This window comes from Phaethon lepturus, unplaced genomic scaffold (genome assembly GCF_000687285.1).
Source record: "Phaethon lepturus isolate BGI_N335 unplaced genomic scaffold, ASM68728v1 scaffold16335, whole genome shotgun sequence".
Lineage (NCBI taxonomy): Eukaryota > Metazoa > Chordata > Aves > Phaethontiformes > Phaethontidae > Phaethon > Phaethon lepturus.
In genome coordinates this window covers 54,889-75,049 of record NW_010541359.1, presented here as the reverse complement: position 1 = coordinate 75,049, position 20,161 = coordinate 54,889, and the positions used below count along the sequence as shown (strand labels likewise).

The 20,161-nt window shown below is 36.3% G+C and overlaps 1 protein-coding gene across 1 annotated transcript; it reads left to right on the top strand.

Annotated features, from left to right (window-relative positions):
- Nucleotides 1-457: 457 nt before the first annotated feature.
- ERMP1 (endoplasmic reticulum metallopeptidase 1) lies at nt 458-18,217 on the top strand (the record flags this gene model as incomplete). The annotated part of the gene is made up of 14 exons (XM_010287720.1): nt 458-759; nt 4,139-4,266; nt 4,610-4,715; nt 5,600-5,746; nt 7,281-7,373; nt 8,764-8,976; nt 9,950-10,170; nt 12,839-13,013; nt 13,599-13,789; nt 14,409-14,561; nt 15,075-15,277; nt 16,012-16,127; nt 16,589-16,752; nt 17,897-18,217. Coding segments are annotated over 14 exons (2,377 nt in total), but the record flags the coding sequence as incomplete, so codon positions are not given.
- Nucleotides 18,218-20,161: the final 1,944 nt, after the last annotated feature.

Sequence of the window (20,161 nt, the reverse complement as noted above, 5' to 3'; positions counted from 1 at the left end):
TTCGGGCTGTTAAAAGACTGCATCTTCCATAGTTTAATTCTCGTAGTATTATAAAGTACTTACTGTCTGGAAATGTTTCTTTGCAAATACTTGGTTGGTGTAAATCTTGTTTCTTCAGACATTCACAGAAGAGCATGTATACATATACAGAACCTTGCTGAAGAGAAAATCTTTAGCTTCTCCATTCACCCTTTTGTTTCTGTTCAAAACAAAACAAAAGTAGTTTAGTTTAATATCATGATAGATGGGATGAGGAGCCCTGAGTAAAGATCAGTACTATATGCCCATTGCCATAATGATTTTCGGCATCTTGACTACAGTTACGATCTAGTTGGCTTTAGTCTCTTCCACTTACTGTGAATTTTGAAGTAGAACAACGTACAAAAATGTTACGGTTGTAAGTTGCATACCAAATGTTGAATGCATTGATGCTGAATGTGTAATTTATCTCTTACAGGGTATATCTTGACAACATAACAGCTATTGGGCCCAGAACAGTTGGAAGTCCAGAAAATGAAGTTCTTGCAGTTAACTACCTCTTAGAGCAAATTAGGGCAATAGAAAAAGAAAGCACAGATGCTCACAAGATATCTGTAGACATACAGAGGCCCACGGGCTCCTTCAGCATTGACTTTTTAGGAGGCTTTACTAGTTACTATGCAAACATAACCAATGTCGTAGTGAAGCTGGAACCCCGAAATGGAGCTGAGCATGCAGTGTTATCCAATTGTCACTTTGATTCTGTACCAAATACCCCGGGTAGGTCCACGTGTTCATTCTGCGTTTCTATACATTGTATGAGCCACAGAGCTTGGCTTGCTGTCTTTTCATACCAAGCAGGCTTATAGCCACATGCTAGAATACTGCATATGTCATCTAGTCAGCTTAATTTCAGTAAGATTCAGTATTTAGAGTGAGAGGTTGGTCCTATTCAAGTCAGGATTTCACTCTCACTTTCTGGTAGTCAGCAAATTACAGATACTGTATTTAGATCTCTAGAAGGTTTGGTTATATCTGCCTTTCTTGTAATTCTCTGCTTATGCGTGTAGCTCATGTGCTGTTTCACCTGTCATTCAAGTCTTTCCATATTCTGTACTGATTCAATCCTGGCTTTCCCTTCACAGGATGCTTTGTGCCAGAGACTGTTCCTACCCCCACTAACCAGTCTGTGTTTTCCCCTCCCTTGCTGGTATGCTACTTCAACGCAGATTTTTAGTGTGATATCCTTAAGCTATGCCAATTTTTTTTTTCTTTCTCTATTCAAATCTCCATTCAAAGCTTCTGTTTCAAAAGACTGTAGTGATCAAAGGTTAAGGACCTGTTGCCTTGGTAGTGTGTGCCTTTCTCTTACTGCTACTTTCACTGTCACTGTTGCGCACTCTGTTATTCTTGTCCCTCTGCATTTTTGTAAGTCTTATCGTGTTGGATAATTACTGCAGCGAGGGTGTAAACAGCTTTGTAAATACATGGTTTTAACAGTGCCAGGAAGGTATGGAACTGAAACCGCACGAAAACATTTGTTGTAACACTCAGCCACAGGTGTGTACTTGTTATTGAAGTTGAAAAATACCTACAGATTTCAGTTGCCAACAGCACAGCTTTTACTGAAGTGTCTTCATTCACACCTTACACGATATTTTATTTTGGGGGTTAAACTTTCTTCAGCGCATGCAAATAGTCTTCATTGTTAAGAAAAGGCTGAGTATTAGCTAGAGAAACAAAGCACTTGCTGTACTCTTTTTGTGCCTTTTTCTGTCAATCAGTAGTATACAGAACTTCTCAATCATATTTAGGCAAGATGAGTTTCCAAATTAAGCTTAATAACTTCATGATTATTACACATGCTCTGTGATTTAGGTACTGCAGAGATGCTAATTGCTGTATTTATATTCTAAATGATGGCTGCCTAGACTTAGAAAGAATACTTTCCAAGCATAATACAGTGATTAGTGAAAACTGTCTTTAAACTGATGCCCTGTGTACGTTGTGTCTCCACATCTATGGCTTGTAACACAGGATTATGTCTACATCATTTATTTTCTTTACAGTTTACTCAGTAACATATTTTGCTGACCTTGCATAGAGGTGCCAAAAATATTAGTAATTTTTATAGGATTGTACAGAAATTTATGGAGGAGCTAGAAATCAGCCTGTATGCTTGCCTTTAACCACGAAGCAGCCTAACCCTTTACTGCATTTTCATTTTCTTAGTGTGAAACTTGCACATAGCCTAACCAAGAACCTTTTGTTTTCTAGTCACCTATATTTCTGTCAGTTATTTGCTTACAGCTTTTTTTCATTACGAGAAATGTGTTATTTAACCAGAATCAGCAGGACTCAGTGACCAGTGAGTAATGTATTTGAAAATCAGATAATAAAACATAATCTGCTTATGCATACAAAATGAGTAAAGCAAAACTGTAAACCACTAGAGCTTCAGTGTTAGAAAGCTTGAGTTACTTGCGAAGTAAAAACATAAACTGTAAACTCTAAAACATGCCTCTTCTTCTAATGTTACTAATTTTCAGTTTATGTGGCCTATTTGATTCTTTTCTAATAAACCTGAAGGGCAGAAATCCTTGAACTTATCACAGACATAGCTGATAATGTGGTTTTCTTAGGTTACTGATATTTGCCATAAAATCTTTCTGAGCCTTCCGTCAGTTTTTCTGTAGATGAAGTATTTGAGGATGATGCTTTCTCTGTGAGCTTGTATTGTAGTCTATGGCTACATGGCTGGTTTAATCAGATGTAAATCTGTATGTCTGTTGAACCCAAACTTTTATTTTTCTTAGCTTCACAGTGAGGCAGACAAGTGATTAATCTCACTGAAAACTGTAATCACTTCTCTGAGTTTTCAACACAGCGTAAGTTAGATAAAAGAACTCAGTGTGGCTAGGAGTAGACTACTGATACATTCAGGTAGCAATGTAAACAGAGCTTTAAATCAGATATTGGAGAGGGCTTTTTAGAAAACTTTTGGCAGAACAAGGCATTAATTTCTCAGAAATATAGTAGAGAACAATGGATTGCAAAAGTTTTTGTTTTATTTATTCTGAAGTACAGAAGCTAAGGCTAAAAATTAGGCTGCTATTTGTGTTTGTATCAGGAATATGCCCTTTTTACAGAAGGGGCAAATATGTCTGAATCTTGCTAAGTTATAAGCTTTGGAAAAGCTGCTTTTTTTAATGTGTGAATTAAAACAGTTTTAATTCAGCTAATGAGACTGCCCTAATAGCATGCTGAGGCCTGACCACACTTGTTATCTCAGTGCATGTCAGCATCATATATGCAGCTCGGGCCTAAAGGAATAAGGATGAATTTTTCTGTTTGCTTCCAAATTGTATTGTTCAAAATGGGGTAGGGAGATGCTACAGCTTGCACCAAAGTGAGGGAAATGCGGCAATGGGAGACCTTGGCTAAAAGATGGATGCTTAATCAAGATTAAAAAAATGGCAGGGTGTGGGAGGAGGTGTGAGGAAGTGAGAGTAAGTCTAGAATAGTGTTGGATGATGAACTCAAAGGGAAAAGACTGCTCAGAGCAAAGGGGTTTTCAGCAAAGAAGGGTTGTGCAAAGCATCTGGTCACGAAACTACTGTATTATAATGTATACTTTCACTTTAAGAATGCTTTAGAGGTATGAATTCTGGTGATTTCCTTTGCTTTATTTTGCAGTCTTGGCCTTATGTTAGTTTGAGGTTTTGTCCACTTAACTTGAATGCATTGTAGCAGTGTAGAATGCTTTAGGGTGACTTGTGTGGGAATGTTTGTTATTAAAAATTTGAGTATGCTGTAAGTGAAAATCTTGTTCTTTTTTATTTGTATTGTTCTTAGAAAAATACATAATGATCACTTGCCTGCTTAGTAACATCATTAGTCTACTTTCCTTGAACAGTAGTATTTGATCTGGTATGTTGTACTTCACTTCCTCAATTTTTGAGCATTATTTTTCTTTCGGCCCTTGCTTTTAACTAGTAGAGACACAGGGTACAAGCAGTAGCAGAAAATATACCACCGCTTGACATAACCTCAGTCAGATTAAGTGACTGAAATAGAATAAAACTTTTTTTGTTCTCTGGTCTTTGTTGCAATTCTATGTGTTTGTTGTAAGACATACTATTCTGCTGATTATTTTAAGGTGCCAGTGATGATGCTGTTAGCTGTGCAGTGATGCTTGAAATACTTAACACACTTTCAAAATCATCAGAGCCCCTGCAGCATGCTGTCATATTCTTATTTAATGGTGCGGAAGAAAATATTTTGCAGGTGAGAATGTGCCAGAATTAAAAAATACACATCAAAGACTCTGATGAAGGAAAGAGTAACTGCAGATACGGCTTGTATTTAATCTGTTGCAATATTAGTTAAATGTCAGTCTTAACATTCTGAGGAAAATGTATTTGACTTCAAAGGGAAAAATACACTTAGATTAAGAATATTGTCTGTATTTTGATTAGAAGACTTAGATTTTCTGCATCTGTGTTGTGATCTGACTGCCTAGTCTGGTCTTGAGTTATTATCATACGTGATGGAAAATAACATTGAGGCTGGTTTGGAAGATGTTTGACCTTTTTTTTTTATTATTATTTTTTTTTTATTTCCCATCAAGGCTAGTCACGGCTTCATTACACAACATGAGTGGGCCAAGTCAATTAGAGCTTTTATTAACCTGGAGGCAGCAGGTGTAGGAGGAAAAGAACTTGTTTTTCAAACAGGTATGAGCTTGCATTGTGTCCAGTTTCTACACTAGGGTAATTTGATAAAAAACAATGTAGACTTGAAGGAATATCTAAAGTGACTCATAAGCAAAAGACAGGAGAACCTTTATGCCTCTTTCCCAACTACGTGCTGCAAGTAGGTTGCTCTCCATCTTTAGATACATGCAGGCTAAAGCACTGCCACAGAAGTTGACTTGTAGGTGGGAAGCCTGTGTAGAACAGAATTTAAAAAGCTGTATTTCCTTTTTACATCAAGGTAATACAGAGAAAAACAGATTCTGGTATCTCACGTATCTTGCATACTCATACTTTCATATGCGTTATCTAATTTTCAGAGCAGTTCCTTCAAAATCTTTGCAGGGAAATGTTGGCATTAGAACTTCATCTGCTGCTCAGGAAGCAGCAAAACTTCTGTGTTTTGTAGGCTACAGTTAAACTTCTGCTCCATCCTAGTTGGACTGCAGACTTCCTTCTAATTCTGGAGCTGCTTAATTGTTTACTTGCATTGAATATTTTAGTGGAGAGACTTTTCTCTAAACAACAATTTTCAGGTGTGATAAGTAGATGATAAATTGGAAACTCTGCTAAAGGTTGTGACTTCTTCATTAGTGTTGCGTCTCTTTTGGGAGATGGCTTACCTACTCTGCCACTGAATGCTCAAGGCATCAGTGATTTTTTTTTTTTTTCTTGCAAGTGTAACCAATTCTTTTTCTCAAGTGTGAGGCATTCAGCCAACACAAATGCACTTGGTATATACCCTGTGGGGCAACAGCGTTAAAACTCTAGTGAGTTCCTTTGCGTTATTTGTTACTATAAGGATACGTATCTTAACTGAAGTTCAAAAAGTATTTGTTGTGAACTTTCTGCTCATCTTTTGTTAGGACCTGAGAATCCATGGTTGGTACAAGCATATGTAGTTGCAGCCAAACATCCGTTTGCCTCTGTGGTGGCACAGGAAATATTTCAGAGTGGTATTATCCCAGCAGATACAGACTTCCGTATCTACAGGGACTTTGGCAATGTTCCAGGTATGTTATCAGAAGACATGTCAATGTGCATTATGCAACCATTTATCTTAAGTTTATAATTCAGTGAGTGTTCTGCGATTTACTACATGAAAGTCCTCAAATTCGGTTTGTCTTTCAGTTTGGGAGCAAATTTTCCTGCTTTTTTTCTAAGGCAAGAGCCTTTAGATTTAGTTTGTCATGTAGGTTGTTAAGGATGTTAGACAGACTGCTGTTCCCCAGAAAGAAACTACATGGTATAAAAGTTTCCTGAAAATCAGGATAACACTCCAGTAATTAACAGTACACTATTAAATATTCTGTTTTGAAACATTTTGGTAATGATGCTGATAAACTGCTTGCAGGAATTAAATGTCTGTACCTAATGGATAAACCAAAAATCACCTTTTTTAAAGACAGTGACTTAGTAATTAATGCAATTTCATTAACCTTTTTTTTTGTTTGTTATAATCAAGCACAGGACAGCAGTTTTTGATTTTGCTAATCTGTTTACAGTTTGATATCCATTCTGCAGACCATGACCAGTGGATACACGTTTTTGTGGAACACACAATGCAAACACAATTCAAAGGAGTATAAACTTCTGTGAAATCCTTGCTGTCTGGCACACGTTGTCATTGGAGTCACTTTCAAGAAAAGTGATATTTCTGAATTGATTCTTGGAACAAAACATGTTGGCATATTGTGAATTGTTCCAAAGTGTGCTTCTAGCCTGAAAGTAAAGTAGCTGATTTTGTATAATCTGTTCTTTATTTGTTCATAATTGTTCCTGGATCCTAAATGGTAAATGAATTCTCACTGACCTCTGTTTTTTCTAAACAAAGAGAAATGAAATAATTGAGTTAAAGAACTAGTTTGTTCCTCTTTGTCCACTGGTAGAATTTAGGTCTGATTTGTTTAACCTTTGCAAAATTGTGAGGATTCAAATTGCAGACATCATCTTTTTGCATATGCAGCTGAGGGGGTGTGTGTTTGGGATACAGTGAATGTATAATTAATCTTGCAGAAAACCTTTTTTTTTGTTAATATTTTTTGTTTATTTTTACAAATTATTTGACTTTAAGAATTTTCAGACTGGCTATTTGAAAAGCTGTTTACAAATTACAGGTAAAAAGAACAAGCCTAGTATTTTTAGAAGCTGTTTCTATAGCTCCACGGTGCTGCTTTTTATTTTCAATGTGGATCTGTGTTTTACTAGTAAGTGTTTAGAAAGCACCTTGTACATCCTTTCTGAAGCTGACATGATTAAGAATTTTCATGTGTTTCTTCAGTAGAGATCAGTTTGTGTATAGATGTCATGCAAATCAATACATAGGATAGATACTATAAAATGTTTTTAAAGTATCCTTTTTCAACTACACGTGGAATCCCAGTTAGTGTTCCTTCTACAAAGCAGACTATTTTGTTCATTTTTAAGGACAGTGAGTGGGATACAAAGTAGAGCAATGTTTTGTGTGAAATACATCTGAGGCTTTCAAATTGTGTTTTGAGGTTTTAGATTCACATAATTTCAAACATGCTTTTTCTCTCTCTGTAGGAATAGATTTGGCTTTTATTGAAAATGGCTACATTTATCATACAGAATATGACACATCAGACAGAATTTTAACAGATTCCATTCAGAGAGCAGGTTGGTATTTCAAGAATATGGTAATTTACTCAAGAGTAGTGTTGTAGCTGCTTTTTCATTTTGCTGTAAGACTAGCATGGCAAGAAATTAATAATTTTAATAACATATTTAGAACATGCTAGACTTGTTCTAAAGAACAAAGAATTAACTGAATGAATGCCTTTAAAATACAAAGGAAATATGTTTGGTCAACTTGGGAAGATAAACTTTATCAGCATCCAGTGATGTTAATTTGAAAGTAACAGTGGAATCTGATTAAGGTTATAATCTAGCCATTGATACCTGATTGTTCAGCGTTCTGTTTTGCTTTTCTCTCAGTAAGTCCCCTTATTGATTCATATTCATCATGAGAGGCTTGTGGTTAAGTTGGCAGCATAGAGACTGATCTGCCAACAGAGGTTTTTATTTTAGAGTGTTTCTCAGTCAAACTTACGTGGTAGCACACAGGCTGTGGATAAACAGGATTTATTTTCAACTAACAGTCTGTGCTCACAGCAGGCTATTTGACATACTGCAGTAAAGAAAATTACAGTAAGACCTTTAGTTTCCCAGGAAAAACTAATATAATCCTAAGTGGCTCCAGGATTTTGGCCATTTTCCTCTTTAAGCTTGTACAGAAGCCAGTTTAGATGACCAGCATGAATAAGAGTTTTAAACATTTTGTTGTACCAATGCAGTTGCAAAAGAGAAAGTCTTCTAAATTCCCATTGGAAAGATGATTTTACCGGTCATGGTGATTACATAGAACCTCTCTTGCTAAATGTATCACCGCTAAAAAAAAAAAAAAAAACCCAACAAACTTTTCAGCTGGTAGGCACTTTTACAGGTCAAGTAAAAGCAAAATGAAAGTTGAGAACAGTCATTCTCATTTGATTACATGTGTTTTGACTGTACTGTGGGAAAGGAAAAGGTGGCTGGTACCTGTAGACTACAAAGGAAAATAGCCTCCTTGTCTCTTACCTTACAGTCATCTTGGGAATGAAAGGCAGGTAATTCGTAGTCATTGAAACATGCAGGTGTTAACTAGTGGAAAGGAGAAGAGGAGGAAGATTAGGAAACCCTAACCCAATAAAGTCCTGTTTTTTAATATCATACCTGAAGAAGGGCTTACGGGCTGAAAGCTTGACTACTCCCTTCATTGCAACAGTGTTTAAATACATGAAGCTTCTCAAGTATGCTTATTTTAGTGCCAGCTGTATAGATTAACTCATGAAAATACTACGCTGTGCATACCATCAAATACCTATTTCAGAATAATCAGTTGTATATTCGTATCTTTGAGGACATTTTAATACTATTTTAATTTTAGGAACACTTATATGTGAAAGAATGCTGTGTGTCAATTCATCAACCCTGATGTAGTTGCTTTGTGTATGTGCTTCTTTAATAGGTGACAATATTCTAGCTATCCTAAAATACCTAGCAACATCAGAGAAGTTGGCTAATTCCTTTGAGTATCGACATGGAAATGTTGTGTTCTTTGATGTACTTGGTTTATTTGTCCTGGCTTATCCTGCTCGTGTTGGCACCATCATGAACTACATGACAGCAGCAGTCGCTTTTCTCTATTTAAGCAAGAAACAATTACAGCCCAAAACCAGAGGTAAGTCTAGCTCTTAAAAAAAAAAAAAAAAATCAATCTCATTACTCTTTAACAAATAGCAATTAGTAAGTGAAGAAGTATTCAGACATTAAGGCATCTTTTTAGATAAACTTCAGAAATAAATTTTAGGTGTGCAGCATGCCGTAGGAGTTGCTTTGTGTTTCAATCTCTTAACTGTGAATAATTATGTTGAAGAAAGACTATGGTAGGCCTAGATGTCCAGCATTTATGAATCCCAATTACCTCTCTTATCCTTTCATGAAGATTAAAATTAAATCTTTTAAAGATCTGAAAATGGGGAAAAAAATTAAATTTGCTTAGTATCTATATAAATTCTTTGTTCTGCTAGCATAAGTAGGGCTTCACAGTCACGTTTCTTTAACACCTGTCCATAGGCAGGCTCAAATAAGAAAACAACAAAGGGGGAAAAAGATAACAAAGATTAATAAAGATGTAATAAAATATTAACAAAGCTTAATAAAGGCTGTAAACCGACTTAAATCTTCTAGTTAGACCTTTTCAGGTATGTGTAGGAACATACTTGTTTGCTTTTAAAAAAAAAAAATCAAACCAAAACAAACACTCTACCCTGACCCCTCCCAATCCAGGAAACATTTTTGGAACAAGAAAAAGTTACAAGAAAAGCAACTCTGTTTTCTGTGTTTTGGTTTGGGGGTTTTTTTGAGACCTAATGGATAGTAGAGTGGCTGCCCAGGTTCCCTAGAGAAACATTCACTATTGGTAACAAGGTAATCTGCAAAATGTACTGTGGGAATAAATCTTGCAATGGGGAAGACTGCAAAAAGACTTGCAAAGAAATAAGCTAAGTGGTTTAGACCATGCTGTTAAGAATCTTCAGAGTGGACTCCTCATGCAGTTTTATTTTGGTTATTACTGTGGGGTAATTACAGTCTGGATGATAGTCTGCAGTAGAATACATGACTGTTGAATTAAACTTCTTTTTTCTTCATAGTTGTTCATAACCTGAAGGAGCTCTTTACTGCGTTTGGCTTAACGCTGTTAAGTTGGGTCTGCGCACTGGTGACAGTCCTTGTAGTGGCAGTGTTCATCTCTGTCATTGGACGGTCTCTTTCTTGGTACACCCATTTCTATGTTTCTGTGTTTCTGTATGGCACTGCAGCTGCTGCTAAGCTCATTCTTGTGCATACGCTAGCCAAGAAGTTCTTCTACAAGGTAAGCTTGACTTCGTTGATGATGTTGACTGATAATGTAGTGTTTAATCTGTGGAAGACTTAATTTTTGAGTTGATTAAAAAGATGCAAAAAGTTTTCTGTATTGGACAGAAGTATTTAAAATGCTTTAAAAACTGCTTCATTTAAGCATAGGGATTGCTCTACTAAATCAGGAAGTGAAGAACTTTGTGATTTAGGGCTTTGTCCTTGCGAATGACCTTTAGCAACTGCTTCAGTAAAACAAGGCAAAAGCCTAGTAGAATATGGTATAAGGTACTGTTTCTTTTCCTCTCTGCACCTTTCTTTCTGGCCATCACTTCAGTGATAAGAGAGCAGAGCAACAGCTGGAGAATTGAGGCTTTTGATACCTTTCAATGTTCTCAATAATTACAGAATCTACATACATGTTTGAATGTTCTTCGAATCTTGCCAGGTTCTTGCCTGTGAATGTAGTCATATGGCAGGTTCCCTAAATTTAATATTTTATTTTGTTACGGTACCTTCTTATGTATTTTTTTATATTTTTGTTCTTTATTTAATCTAATTTATCATTCACATTTTATTGTAAAATTTGGAATTCCAGTTCTCTTTTTTTTTTTCTGTCCTTTCATTATGCATGTTGTTTTGGTGATGTCGTTTGTATTCATAACCTTGTAAGCAAGTACTGTGATTTTTTTTTTTTCAGGTGGTTCATGCGAGAGCTTTTTTCTTACATCTGTCAGAATTTCCAGTTCTGTCATGCCTGTTCTAATAGAGAAACCTGTGCTGTACAAAGCTTTCTAAATGAAGCTGTTGTAAAAATTTGGTTAGTCACCCTTCCCTCGTATGATTATCCTGATTGTTAGTTGTTTTGACCACAGCTGGAGATGGAACAGAGCTCTTGATAGTCCATCTTCTTTTGTGCAATAGGTAAAGGTCATTTAGGCCCCTGCAAGGCTTGGTGAGGATTTGGTGTGTGTTACCTTTCCATTGGTGTCATTTGTCGTGATTACTACATTTTTTGCTTAGAATTCTTTTTCATGGATTATCCAAGATGATTTAACTTGCCTAATAATGCCATAATTATAGCTCATAACAATCCCATGTGTTTAGATGATAGTTTTATAGCTTTGTATTAAAAACAAATAGGGCCTTGAGGTGATGCATTGAGGTATCTGACAGATGATGCTGTTCCAGGGCAGAAGTCAGCTACTTGAGCCTCTTAGGCTTAGGCTTTAGGCACAGTAATATTTAGTCATTCAGCTTGCTGTTACTTACCTTCTCGGCCATTTGTACAAGCTTTGGGCAAGGGAGTTCAGGAATCATAAGTTGTCAGCCAAATCCAGCTTCATCCAAGTGTTTGAAGAAGCTTTAAGAACTTACTGAAATTTGATTTTTATGGCAAGTTCTGTGTGGATCTATTATGTCTTTATCTGAGAGTGGGTTTTTTAATAGTTTGGGGAAGAAGAGTGTTAACTGGTACATGTATGTTAACAAATACACGTATGTGATGTAGTCCTTTTGTGGAAAAGATGAGCCATTTATAAAACAGATGCGATGTTAGCTTTTCTAGTCTTCTGGAAGAGCTGACAGGAGAGCGTACTTTCACTAACTGTTCAGTTGTTCCAGACTCTGGATCTACTTCTTGCTTGCTGATTGTCTGATCAGCAGATCAACCAACTCGATATTCATGAGTCTCTTAATTATCTTTCATGCTGTAGCTTGCCAACCCATACAGTTTATGCTGCCTCTGTAACTTATATTGTACTTAGAGTTGCATTAAAATTTTGGAAGCTGATCTCTTACTTTGCTTTTGTGGGCAATACCTGGGTGTTTTCTGTTAGTAGCTCAAGAACTTGTGAATTAATAAGCTTTATGTTTTGAAACGGGTTTGTCAGCTCATGCTTCTTCCACCTCTATTTCGCTTTCTTTTTTTTTTTTTCTCAGCCTGACATTGTACTACATGGCTTTCTGATAGCCATTGTTCATGTAAGCAGTCCTTCTTGCCACTAGCAGGATTCACAATTAACGATCTTGCACTACAAGCAGCTTTGCCCATGTAACTTCAAAAAAACCCACAAAAACAAATAGCATTTTTGCTGGTTAAACTTCCTTCTTTATTGAAAATATGTCAGATATTAGCTGACCCATGCATGTCTTTTTTTCAAAACAAATAATACATTTAAAAAAGCAGACTTCTGAAGAGACAGCTGTTGCATGACATATAAAGGCACCAGGATAATATTTGTATGCTAGTGACAGTGCTTGTATAAGAAGTGTGTTAACAGCTGCTGTTCAAAAACAGGTTTAGAATCTCAGGAGGTATACATAACTTTTTTTCTATGCTTCACAAATACCAATGCCTTTTATAAAAAGGCCCTATTTGCCTGTGTACCTGAAACATTAGCTTTCTATCTTCCTGGTATTGTCATTTGTACATTGTTCCTCCCTCTACCTCAGTCCACGTAATCTCTTTTCCAAGCTATGTCAGAGCAGATTTAAAAAATAAAAGTATACTGTCATGGATAACTCTAAATGATAAGAGAATGGTGAGATGATGCTTGTCAAAGTTGTTTTGTCCAAGGGAAACAATTATATACAAGAAATAACGATTCTTCTGTATGTTCTCATGGGATGTGATACATGGAATATGCTCAGTAACTACTGTGTTTGGGTTTTTTTTGTTACAGAATGTGAATGAGCAGTACCTGGGAGACACTTTTTTTGATGCCTCATTGATGATTTGGTCTCTAGCATTAGCTATGATTACTCTGATGGGCCTTTGTTCAGCATTCATTTGTACATTATGGGTAGCATTTCCTTTAATCACTAAACTGATGATCCATAAAGAATTCAGCCAAAAAGGTATGAGTTTTGAGGTGGGGAGGCTGTATTTTGAAACATCTGCCCCATTATTGTATATTGAGTGTTTTCCTCAAAACTATTATTTAAGCAGAAGACATCCCAAACTTCAAATTTGAATAGTCAAAGTAACCATGTGACATTCTTGTAACAAGAAAAAGTGTTTTGAACTAAAGGCAGTTTGAAAGTATGGAGATGCTTTTTAAAAAAATATTACACTGAAAAACCTCCTGTGCCTCAGGCTAAAAAGAACAATACTATGCGAGGTTATTAATAAGTGACCAGATACTTTGATGGACAGTAAACATTGTTAAAAATACTGTAATATTTAAACAGTGTTTGGAACAGAACACCTGTTTAATTTTTTTTTTCTTTAATACAAGAGTAGTTTTGTGGTATTTTTGAAAGAATTAATATTGGCATTGGCTATGCAAAATAAGATCCTCTTTCCATATCCATGTTAGGGATGAGGACCAGTATTCTGTATTGGGCCTTGCAACAGTACATGGATATATTAGTAAAGCTGTGGGTTTATGTCCTTTTCAGCTTTTATGGTTTTTATCATTTGTTTTTTTCTGTCCCCTGTAGGTGCCACAATGAAATTTGTCATGATGTACATGCTGGGAATGTTTGTTCCCTATCTATATATGATGTATCTTAGTTGGACAGTATTTGAAATGTTTACACCTATCATGGGACGAAGTGGTTCAGAAATTCTACCAGATGCAGTGTTGGCAGGATTTATTGTGGTCGCTACTGTGATTCTGTCATCCTATTTTGTAAGTAGAATTTGTAAATGTTGTTTAAAACCTTTGAACTTTCTCTAGGGTTTATAATCAATGTTTTTCTAAATTAGTATTTGAAATGAATGATAATTTGACAATATCTTAAATGCTACGGGAAATTTCTAGGAAACATGTCAAAGTTTCCATGCTTTCTGTTAGTCAAAGAAAAGCCATTGAAGCAGGGGTTAAGAAAATATATCTGCTCTATGATGATGTAGTAAAAGATTTGTGTAAAATATGCAATTTAATGCTGATGTTTGAACAGCCATTCATTGTAGGTGAAGTATAGTGTGTAGCTGAACAATATATATACTACACTTCAAAAAAAATTCTGTCTTTTTTTTCCTGCTGCCTTTGCTACAAAGGTTCTAGGTTTGTGTTGGCAGAACTTTTTAATAATAGGAAATTTTTCAAAGCTCTGGGAAATACTCGCTTTATTCCTTTGGGTTTTACATGCTGAGATTAGAGAGAAGTGTCTTGTGTCAGGTAGTACTTGCAATGATATCTTTTTAATGTACTTTCAATTCCATAATTGGATTTTAGAGTTACAGGAATAGTGTCTTATTTCTTAAGTCTTGCAGTTTTATAACTGGGCTGTCTTTTTATTCTCTAGATTAACTTCATTTACCTCATCAAAAGTACAAAAACAACGCTACTAACATTAACTACTGTGTGTGTAGTCACTCTGATTCTCGTTTGTAGTGGAACCTTCTTTCCTTACAGTTCTGATGCAGCTAATCCAAAGCCTAAGCGAGTCTTTCTCCAGGTAAGAAAAGCCTTGCATATGGTATTGCCTTTGTTGGCTGCAAGAGTGTTTGGATTTTTCAAAACTTAATACCTGCCTCCTGCCCCAAAAAGAGTAACCTTCCCTCTCTTGCTTTATTTAAAAGCTGTACTGATTATTCCTGGTTTGGGAAGAATTGCTAATGTTTCCCTTGTTCAGTTTCTGTGTTCAGTTCATCAGAAGAGCAGGGGTTTTTTAGGGGGTTTTAAGTGTGAGAATTGAGTAAGCAATGATAATTTAAAAACTGAACATTATTGGAGATGAGCAAATACTTACAGGCATAGTCATCTTCTGAATGTAGGTGTTTGTGGTATGTTTCTTTTATCAGAGTAATGCATTATATATATTCATAAATACTCAGATATGTGTTCAGTGAAAATGCAGTAGACCTTAAGAATTGACATGGAAGATATTTCAGAATCACTTATGACTCTTGTGAACTGCACAGGCTCCATCATCTTTCTGTGTATCTTCCCCCCCCCCTCCCTTTTCTAGCACACGAGCAGAAGATTTCATGATCTAGGTGGAAATGTGGTTAAAAGTGACTCTGGTATATGGATTAATGGATTTGATTATAATGGAATATCTCACATAACTTCCCATGTACCTGAAATAAATGACACCATTAGAACTCCATGTGAGGAGCAGGCTCCTTTCTGTGGCCTTCCTTGGATTCTGCCAGTGCACTTCATGTTCCGGTTGGTGTGAACGCTGCTTCACTTGAGCGCTTACTGCCAAAGCACATTGGTCATTTATGCAATCTTACTTATGTAAGGGAAGAAAAAGTAAGGCTAATCTTGGTCTAAAAGTAAATAATCCTTCCAATTCAGAAGACACTTAAAACTTCTGTCTAGATGCAATGTCTTCTGCCAGAATCTCTGGAAGAGATTGCTGGGTCTACTGCGGGAGCTGTAGAGGTTGATGTGTGAAGAATCAGTGTTGGCACCAGTGGAGAAAAAGGTGAATGAGGGAGCTTGTAAATGGCAGTTCAGAGCAGCACTGTGTATGTTTCTTCCCTTCTTCCCCCACTCACCCCAGCTGACAGCAGAGGAAGTCTAGAGTAGCAGTTCCCCACAGAAGAAAACTAGCTGCTGTGACTATTATACCCCAAAGAGTCTTGTGAGCAAAAGGGTAGCAGTTTAAACATGCAAATATTCTTACTTATTTTATTGTTTTGTAAATCAAGGCAGATGAAGGTAATGAATGAACACACTGGTGGCTATTTTCCTATTAATATGGCCTTTAAATACTTGTCTGGCCACAAGCTGCTAATTTTACCTGCCTTCTGCTAGAATCAGTAGTAGCTTTTGAATATTTATTTAGTAGCAGCACAGTCAGCTATACGATACAAAAACGTCTTCTTGGCTTCTCATATTTAGTGTTGCATGGACAATAAGTTAAGACTTTCTTTTTTTTTTTTTTTTTAATACAGGAAAAACTGGTATCTTCCCGCTCCAGAAATTTTTCCAAGAAGCCCCATTCACTTTAAAGTTCTGTCCAAGGAGCTGATGCCCTGGAACTCTGTGAGGTTAAGCTTTGAAGTATCTGGTGAGTGACTGAAACTTCTGGTTTGTGATTTGTATTTATTTTTATAGCCATGATAAATCAGGTTTTGACTGCAGCACTGCAGGTTCTAGTACCATTCCCAAGATAGTGGGCTTTAAGATTAGTGAATTAATTGAGTTTCATAACACATTAGAAGCTGTGGGTGTTGTGTTGCAGTTATTTGGGGAACTGGTAACCTTGTCTATTTTGAGTAAGACTTGATCGTTTTATGGCAAGTCCTTTCTTAAAGTCCATTTTATAGCTCTGTGCCTCTCCTGCGTGATTACCTCATTTATCTCACTGCTTGGAAATAACTGAAGCTTCTTCTGTAGAGAAAACAGTTGTATCATGTTTTGGAAGACACAAATAGCAATAGACAGGTAACATGCTACTACATAGGAAGATAGGTGGTTATTCTACCTACACCTGTTGACTAAATCTAGATACATATCCTTGTCTCGCAGGTCCAAGTCACATGTCTCTCTACGTTCGGCCACGTGAAGGGTCAACTCTGTCCACCTGGTCTCTCGGGGATGGTGTGCCAGTTCCTAGCTTAGGGGGAGACTACTTTGTGTTTTACTCCCACGGTCTGCAGGCTACACCGTGGCACTTCTGGGTGGAACTGACAGTGAGTATGCCACTGCTGAAAACCCGGTGATACCTGGGTCTGCCCTGTTGTCACCAGTTGTGCATTCTTATGTGAAAAATGTCATAATAACTTTCTTAAGCTTTGCTTTATTTGATAGATCCTAATTTATAATAAATAATGTAGCTTCACTCTTTTAATTTGTTCCCCAACTTTATATATCAACTCACATATATTTTTGATGCTTAGTCCACTAACTGGCCAAACAGACAAAGGAAGAATATTTTCCATGTCTCCATGGTCCTAGGTTGTAAGTTTGGATTTCTCTGAACTTAACCTCATAGTTCTTGAAGTTTTATCTTTATTATTGCTATTTCAGACTTCTTTTTCCTATTCTGAGGAGTTTTCATGTATTTTGTTTGCTTAGTTTTAGGAAATTACAGGGAATCCTTGGTGGGAAACTTACCTGTCTTGAAGCTGAAGAGAATTGTAAAAGCTTTGTTTTCTAAATTTTCTTTTACAGTATTTTCAGCTGGAAGCAAGGTTTCCAGCATTGCTGTTCCAGTGGGATTTATGATCCGGCCATCCCACCCCCATTAACTTGCCAATGAACTTTTTGCAGATCTGTATGTTTTCATTATAGGTTTAAAAGTGTTTATAGGTTTAACTCAAACATTCTTTGAGTAAATATTACAAGAACCTTTGAAAGTTCAGAAAGTCCCCTATTCCTTCCTGGATCAGTTAGTCTAAACACTTAATCCTCTAAAGGTACTTGATGAAGGCAGACAGGAATCTGTAGTGTGACAAGCTTTGCAAGAGTGATAGTGGCAAAGCTAAGCAGAAAAGTCTTTTCATCCTAAGGATTCATAATAGAAGGATCAATATAAATACTCTGTTGGAGTCCATGTCTTGGTTTGTCAGCAAAACCAACAGATAGAAACACTGAAGTTAGAGTATGTGCAAGCTATGTAACGTCAGACACGCAAGTTCATTACAAATTGAACTCAAAATATAATCAGGTTGACATTTTTGAAGATAGGGTGTGTTTTAACATATAGGACAAACAGCTGCAGGATGAAGTTTCTTGCATACATGTTAATTCTGTAGAAAAGTACATCTGTATTGATCTTACATTTAAAAGCCATAAACAGTCATAAAGACTGTGTTGCCCTTTTCTCACTTTCAGGCCCCAGAAAAGCACTCTGATGGAATAGTCTCCCTTGCCATAGCAGCACATTACTTTTTTGGGGAAGATCAAAAGTCACCTCAACTCTATGCCTTACTGGAGAGGTTTCCAAACTGGACGTTTTCTTCTGGTTGGTCCTGCACTTATGACCTTTTTGTCTTTTAATGTTGAAAGTAATGCAGCGCTAATAGGGTAATCTCTCTGACACAGAATGCTGTTGTAGCAAACACTTTCCAACACTATGCCATGCCCGATGCCAGAGACTTTCACGGGAATTTATAGTATTTTGGCAACAAATAGTGTTTCTTTGGCAGTTTGGCTATTTAAAGACTACTGCTTTCTTGGGGATATAGTGATACTTCGTGTCAATGTGAATACAGTTCATCTTCCACTGAAATGGCAGTTCAACTAGTGCATTTCCTAAAATTAAAACTGCATTTGAACTAATGTTAGCACAATATGATGGCAATTGTAATGAAATGGCCTCATGAAATTATTTTGATGTTATGTAAAATACAACTGTACTTCGCAGACGTGGGGATTATCACCTGCCGATCGTATCCGTCCTATTAAAGTAAGACCTTCAGCTAAAAGATGCGCTTGTTCACTTGGGGGGGCAGGGCAGAGGTGGCAAAGTCCTAAACATTTTGTCACTGGTTGAGGTGACTGAAAGCTATGATGCTTGTGTAGGTTGTATTCCCAGTCCTTGGCAAATGTACAATGCAGAAAAATCGGTATTATGATGCAATGTGGTAATTACTTATCTAGATTATCTTTTCCAAATAATATGTTTCTGTTAAAAACTCATTTCCTACCCTTTTTTCTGTCTCTTCAGTCTTAAAACTTGAGTGGGTAAGTCTGACATTTTTTTGTTCTTGTTGGGATCTTTGAGTATCAACGTATAAGTGTGTCACTTGCTCTTATGTATATGAGTGCTAAGTCCCCACTCCTTTATATAGATGTCTTATAATTAATCTACTCTAAATTTCAAGTATCTTCTAATTTATTAGAATTGGCTAACTTTTGGTATGTCCTCTGGAGAAACTTTTGGAAATGTGACAGTATTGCACTTTGCTAATGTATTCAACAGTTTCTTAAAATATGGCTTTCCATAAGGAAAAATACCAAGAAGACTCATCTTTAAAAAGATCCAATATCTCTGGATTCCTCTTGTTTTATTTCCACAGGATGGGTTTTATAAATGACTTGTGAGTGATTTAGAATATCTTCCAGTTTTCATTGACAAGCTTTGAGTTCAGAATCCACTGACCTCTTTGGATTTTTTCAGTGCAGTGTGTAATAGTTGCTGTTAGTTTCTGAAATTCGAAGAACTCTGTGTACCTGAAAAAGCTTCCTCATGCTTTTTTCCAAACTGTATGTAAAACATTCTGTGACATAATACCATGCTACAAATTGTACAGATTAGTATTTTGTTCATCTCATTGCTTGCAAAGCAGATTTTGTGAATGCTTCATCATTTTAAGTAAAAACATGCTAGTACTGGGAAGTTTGCAGGGCATGTGAAAGAAAATTTTGTGACACTTTAGTGTGAGCTGTGATGACAGCAACTCACCGATCGTGTGGTTTTTACTTCAAATTGTTCTATAGTTTTGTATGGTAGTGGCAAGAACCAATTTCATTTGTTGCAAGGTACATTTGTGAAAATTGTCACCTGACTCATGGACTAGGGTGAGAGGTTTAATTACTGTAATCATAATGAACTGGCCATCAGTATCTTAAAAACCAGTGAGTCCTCCTACATTAACATGTGCATTAATCATCAGTCACTTGATTGCATCTGATTTGAAACTACAATCTCTATATTACGCATCTAATGTTTCTTTAAAAAGTGCTATTAATGATTTGGAGAACAGAGTTTTAGTTCATAACTCTGTGTCTTGAATCTCAACAAATGTTTTGTACTGTACTCCAGCTGATGCACAGCTAGTTAACTGAAGCTGCACTGACATTTACAGTCTTCCTCAGTTTTGATTTTTATTTTGTTTTGCCTCTAATTTAAAGCTTTGAAGAAGTGCTCTGTGAAGACTTTGTACTGGGAGCCAAAAATATAAAAATGCTTGTTAGCAATATCTGAAACTTCAGTGAAGCAATAACTCTCGCCAACTCAGGATTTAACCTTTATTAAATAATTTAATTATGAGGGATGTCTAATTTGTTGTAAATTTCTGTCTCTGTAAATAAAAGCAAAACTTAATTAGTGAAAGTTGATTTTTCAGCATGATTAAAGGCATATTTGTTGTTTTT